At 40.1% G+C, this 6,322-nt stretch overlaps 1 protein-coding gene across 1 annotated transcript; it reads right to left on the bottom strand.

Moving 5' to 3' along the window:
* Positions 1-791: 791 nt before the first annotated feature.
* Positions 792-4,530, bottom strand: fgf9 (fibroblast growth factor 9). Its single transcript, XM_034885227.1, has 4 exons — positions 4,002-4,530; positions 1,994-2,122; positions 1,671-1,774; positions 792-1,522 (listed from the first exon to the last, which is right to left on the bottom strand). Exons 1-4 carry the CDS (start codon positions 4,171-4,173, stop codon positions 1,340-1,342), a joined length of 588 nt encoding a protein of 195 aa, XP_034741118.1. The 5' UTR covers positions 4,174-4,530; the 3' UTR covers positions 792-1,339.
* Between the last annotated feature and the right edge of the window lie 1,792 nt (positions 4,531-6,322).

Here is a 6,322-nt window from a genome sequence, read left to right as displayed (position 1 = left end):
GTCCACACTCAACTCGCTTTTTCAAAGACCATGTCCTCCCAATATCCCTCTTTCTTTCTCGGTTTCTCTTTTTTCCCTTTTTCTTTCCCCCTATCTCTGTCCTAATGGCTCCCCTCCTGCTGTGCCTACACTTTGGTTCTATGAGACACCTGAGCAGGTGAGTTCCGCCACTCAGAATGGGGATCGGGTGGCCGTACACCTCCCACTCCGTGGGTAGGGTTACATACTTGTGTGACCCTAAATTGTCCAGGGAGTGTGTGTGGGGAGGCAGGAAGGAGGGGGAGAAAGCTGCGGGGCACTGCCTGGACACCGTCCAGTGGCTTCACTGTCCAGCTGCTTTCTGTGAACAGTTCTTTTACACCTACTTTTAGTTTTTAGTCTAATTTTAGTAAACTACAATAACCTTGTATTTTACTCACATGAAGCTTCACATCAATCCCCTCCCCCATTGTCTGTAAAACTTTGGGAAGTACAAACTACTTCAACAGAATATGATTATAAAATATATATTTTTTAATTATCAATGGATTTTTCTGAACAGCAATAAATAAAGCTACCTGAAAAACATCAATAAGGTACAAAATAAAAATGTCTTTTCTGAAGTATTTACATTTTTAAAGGGATTTTGTCACAGAAGTCAGTGTCCACCTGTTGAAAGACATCCACTCTCTTTTGCTTGTCGCACTTATCTGCTTCCATGGTGGAAGTAATTCATGATTAATAAAAAGAAAACAAATTCTTTATGGATTTTCCCTTTCAAACATAAATAAATAAATAAATTTAGTGCAGCTTAAAGGACTGAAACAATCAGCTTGCTGAATGCATTCAGTTATTAACCATGCATGTGCAATTTTGAACATATCAGAAGAATAATCCTGCATGTTGTCCCATCAGTAAACTCCTGTTCAGTGGTAATTGCATATACATCCTTATTGTATCTTTTCAAGTGTTTAATAGTAGTCCATGCCAACAACATTAAAACGGAGCTATATCGCACCACAAGCAACCATTGTTTGTTGATTGATCCTCAGACTCAGTCAGGTCTTTTGAGCAGGATAAGTAGTTGCGGGTTGAGTGGCTGAGTGTGACAAAGCATTTGAGCTTATAGTTCACTGTCCTTACTTACAGTAAGTAACGCTCCAAAGAATCCTACCAATTGTGTCTCTTGGTAGTGGTTCTGGTTGAAGTTTTTTTCATTTTGCATTCTTAGTCCCAGTTGCCGTTTGGAGGCCAATTTATAGTCTGTTGCTTTTCTCAAAAGCTGGAGATGCAATGCAAGCAACCAAATATTCCTAATTTGGCCCCAATTCTGAAGTAATTGGTTGAAATTGGACCCCGTTCATGGTGTCCTCCGAGGTAGAAAGTGGGTGTAGGACTGGTGGCGGCCCACAGTGTTGCCCTTTTTGAGCTCTCCCTTGTGGGAAAGAGCCAGATAGATGCCTGGGTGAGACAGGGAGGAATAGGTGGTGTAATGATTCTCCTCCAGGTTCTCCTTTAACAGGCAATCGTCAGAAAAATACTCCTGGAAAAGACAGTCAAGAAGACATTTCATATTATATGATTGTGTTTTGCTTCCATTATGCAGCAGGAAAATCTATCACAAAGGCATTCTTATTTAACACTGAGGTCTGAATGTATTACCCGTGTGAGCAGTGTGGTTTGCTACATACCGTTCCATATGCCAGTCCTTCTCCACTCATACAGAGGTACAAGCCACTCTTGACTCCTCTGATTCCCACCACTCCATGTTTCATAGCAAACACCTTCAGCCAACCTCGAGGAGATGGAGAAACGCAGGGTAAAGCAATGCTTCAAGGCTTGGATGCATTCTTGGGGTGTATCACAGATATCGCCAAGAGTTTTGACATTAGAACTGGCTCTAAAATATTCACCATATCTCAAGAAAATAAGATTGCAAACCAATAAATATACAGAATGAAAACAATTTAGGTTTAAAAAGCATTAAAAAGTGGTTCTGGCGTACTGAACTCACAATGCTCAGTGGGCTTGTGGACGCCTCCTATAGAGCCACTGGGTAGGATCTGGAGATGGTAGCCAATCCCAACACGGCAGTAGAGCAACAGCTGTTTGCCCCCTTCTCTGATTGGAGGAGGACATGAACCTGCATTAGAAAGAGATGATTGTTTGGAAAAGATGACACTACTATCTTACTGGATTGAAGGAATTTCATCCAGACAAAAAAACAAAAAAAGATTATCTTTTAACAAAGAGTCTGTATTTGTTATGTAATAAATACAGAAAATATTTTGGAAGCATCTTTCAGTGTGTGCACAAACTTTTTCTGAGGGAATTCCCATCAATTCTCATCAACTGCGCAAAAGTGCAGCTTGAAATCCATCTATGTACAACACACAGATGTCATATTATTGTAATCACTCCTCCTGCGACAGCAGGTCAACAGAAGATGTTACACAAAACCTATATCTACATACATCATCCAAAAACTGGGAACCTGAAGATTAATCTGAGATGCAGTTTAGCACGGGTTTTTCGGTTTTTCTAGGCAGTAATATGTTACTAACATTGTGTCTTGTTAAGTGCTTATTCAAATGGTGTGTAGGAGGGCTTAGAACATTATGATGGCCATATTATATCTTATAGCGTCCAACAATTTGTTACACAGACTTGGTGCATAATTGAACCATTAAAACGGCCCTGCTAGTTCTTCCCTCTGCAAAGTTGCCTAAAGAATTTGCTAGATGTCCTGGTTGGTGCCACTGGATTCCTAAGATCGTCTAGTTTCTAGATATTGATGGACAATGGTGGTTCCGCAGATCTCTTAATGTTAACATTACAGTATTCTACAGTTTCTTTTTCTTTTTCTTTTGGTGATTGCATTTGTAATTTAAAATAAACAGACCTACCAAACATAACAACAATGGCACCATGCAAATTTAATATAAAGCTTTCCTACTTTATTCTTTAGGCACTTAATTCCAACATTAAAATAAATAAGCCTACGGTCCTGCCTCTGACTGGGCAGATAGCCAATCATAGTTAAGGATAATGAAGCCCCTCGCTGGGCCAATCAGATCTCAGGGGTTACATGCCAATAACACCAGAAATACACCTACACACAAATACCCAACAATACATCCTAAGAAACTACGATGACTGCCAGACATTCACATGAAGTTAAGTTTAGCGGCCTTTACAGTAAGATTTTGCCCGAGAAAAGGTGACTGTCAGCAGGGTAGCGGTCACCGTGAGGTTCTGGTCATTTTAAAAGCTGCGCAGTTCAATTTAGCCGACAAAAGGTAACTGTCCTGTGACGACAGTTAAATTTAGGCACCAAAACGATTAAGGTTAGAAATAAGATTGAGGTTTGTAATAAAACATCCCCCTTAAGCCCCCCTTAAGTAGTATCAGGCTGTTTTATGACCAACCCATCCTCCCCAACCCCCTCCCTAAGCAGACCACATCAGTCTTATACAGCAGCAATGTAGTGGATACAGAAATAAATGTGGAACACATACAAATTGCAGTGCTTTACATTTTGTAGGTAAATGTATGAATGGTTAAGAACAGTTTGAGATGTGACAACAATCACATGTTGTCTTGACCCCTGAGGGAAGCAACCGTTCTTTGAATACTCTCAGTCAACGTTGTCCAACACAATACTGATGCTTTGCATCCCATTCAGCATGTGCATGCTTCATTTCCAGTGAATCCTTGTGCTTTGGTACACAACAGACCCGGAAACTTTGACTTGTTATTAGCCGGGAAAGCAAAAAGGCCATGAGAAAATGCTTTATGTGAAAAGGCCAATAGCCGAGCTGGAGCTCACATACCTAAATGGAATGCAGCCACAATCAATGTTATTATTTAAACCAGGGATTTCCCTGACATGACATTTGGCAAGTTGATTTAAAGAAAAGAAACACCTGGGTAAATGCCTAATTAAGACAACTTCTGTTACATGATGGTTTTCATTTTGAAAGGAAAGTAAAAGTAAAAGTGTTTCCGAGGTTTACGCTTACTTTTTCCTTTCAGCAGGGTGTCCCTCATGTGCAGCTTCCAGAGGTCTCGGAGGCGGGTGCCCTGGTCCTCACGGGAGAGCACTGGTTCTTGTTTCTTTGCTACCACACTGAACATCAGGAGCAGCTGGAAGCCAGGCAGCAGCAGCAAGGAAACATTCATAGTGAAACACATCAAACACCTGCCAGCGGACTAAGTCATGTCAAGTCCAATAACAAAGGGCCACAGTCCTGAGTCCAGTGAATTTGTCTGTCCAGCAGGGCCAGGTTAGTCCTCCTCTTGCTCTTCTTCTGTTGAACTCTGAAAACAATTGAGCTCCACTGCTTTCTCTGCTCATCCCCTCTGCACATACTTTCTGCTTTTATCTTTTCAACGCCTCTTTCTACACTGAAGCCCTGACTGACAGTGACACCATGACATACTCAACTGTACAACATCATTATCAGTGTCATATGAGTAATCCTACCAACAACAGCCTGAACGTCATGTTCTTTGAAGCTGCTGCAGAAAGCAGCTCGTTGTATTCTGACAACCAAAACTTCTTCAATGTTAACTCTTTCACTTCATAGAATAGTACTCTAAACCCCTTAAAGAAGCAGTAAAGTAAAGTCATGTAAACTTTGGCACATTTTTGTTTGGTGGTAGCCTGCATATACTGTACATTAATATGTTTACATGTCGCCCAATCAGGCCTCTGACGGCTGAGAGACATGCAAACTGTCTGTTCAGTATCACAATCGCTATGATTGGAGAGTAAGCTGAGCTGATAGTGAGAGGAAGACAGGAGAAGACACTCATGATACACACAAATACAAGTTCAGAGATCTTCCAGTTCATCCTAAAGTTATTGGATGGGGTCAGGACTCTGTGTCTTCCACACCTAACTGGGAACATCATATATAGAGCTGGCTTTTTGCACAGGAGCATTGTCATTTTGAAAGAGGAGAGGGCCACATACCTCTATATAATATGTGTATTGTGTTTATTTGTAGTATGCATCCGTGAACCTGATGTAGATTACAAGCAAAGGTCTGTTAGGATCTGTTCTGCAGCTTTTGATTGATATTTCTCAACTTCTAAGCCAACACGGGCGGACGACAAGAATTCTAACCTAATAAATACACTGAATTTATATTTAGTTTCACATCCTTCAACTCTATTTAAACTTTTGAACAAATGGGATCTGTGGGCAGCAATGCGGAGCTCTCGAGCCAGACAACGAGAAGTCCTTAAAGCGAGATTATGTAACTTTTGCTAAACAGTGGCCACAGGAAATGTTGTATTTCTTATTTGGAAGTTAACATAAAAAAACACATCATGGACATGGGCATCATAGAAGCTAAGTTTAAAGGGACAATTTGGCAATTTCCAACCATATCTCTATCTATCTGAGTTACAAATATGGTGTGAAAAAGGCCTGCGGTTCTAGCCAATGTCCTCTGTGTCTTTGGTGATCAGCTGCAAAATTGGCTCTACTTCTGGCCACCAGTCCTGTGACTGGTGTTAGAACTACAGAGTGTAGCCACCTCTGCTGGCAGAAGACCACAGGGACAAAACACACATCCACACAAACACACACCAGGACTGATAAACCATGCAATAATAATGTGACTGCAATACTGTAAATACATTTGACTATTTATTCTCTTTACATATATACGGTTTATTTTTAGAGTAGGGGGCGGGGGGCACTTTGTTTCTCTCACTATGATTCTAGAGTCATAAACTAATCGCCGTCACTCTATCACCCACCCACACACACTATGAACATCAGGCCACTTACGTTATTTGCACTACAAACAGTATATATGTGTGTTATTTATTTTTGCTATAGGGCTTAACAAGCATTATTTAATTTTGCCCAGTTGAGGCCTGTTGAGGAGCAATAAATAGCAAAAGTTCCAAAACCTCTATGTTGTTATTTGTATCGATCCACTAGACTTATCTACATACATGGCATCTGATTGGAGGCTAGTCTCACTTTAAAAGAGTTTAGATGTGTGTACATTGTTTCTGTTAATAATGTATTGGATTAAGTGTCCATTTCATTAGAATATTCAAAATTATCATAAATAATTGAACATGTACATGTATTTTAAGTTCCATTAAATGGGGGGGTGGGGTGGTCACATTTGAGCATTTAAAAATGTACTTGAACGTAACGCATTAGTTCATTTCTGAAGAAACTAAGTACTTTTATAATTTGTAACTGAGTATTAATTTAGTTACTTTATGGATTAGTAACTAATTGCTTTTTAAAAGTAACTTGCCCATCACTGGCTGTGAGATCCTGTACATAAGTAACACTTTATTTATATATATT

The sequence above is a fragment of the Etheostoma cragini genome, chromosome 11 (assembly GCF_013103735.1).
Source record: "Etheostoma cragini isolate CJK2018 chromosome 11, CSU_Ecrag_1.0, whole genome shotgun sequence".
NCBI classification, from domain to species: Eukaryota; Metazoa; Chordata; class Actinopteri; order Perciformes; family Percidae; genus Etheostoma; species Etheostoma cragini.
Note: the sequence above shows the minus strand (reverse complement) of the source record. Positions and strands in the feature narration are given on the sequence as shown.

Bases quoted from the DNA above. Each gene is read 5' to 3' on its own strand.
- fgf9 (XM_034885227.1), bottom strand. From the start codon at position 4,173: ATGTGTTTCACTATGAATGTTTCCTTGCTGCTGCTGCCTGGCTTCCAG. The intron at 2,123-4,001 runs GTAAGCGTAAAC...TTTCTAATGCAG, and splicing joins CACCCTGCTGAAAGGAAAAA to GTTCATGTCCTCCTCCAATC. The intron at 1,523-1,670 runs GTATGTAGCAAA...TGTCTTTTCCAG, and splicing joins AAGGACTGGCATATGGAACG to GAGTATTTTTCTGACGATTG.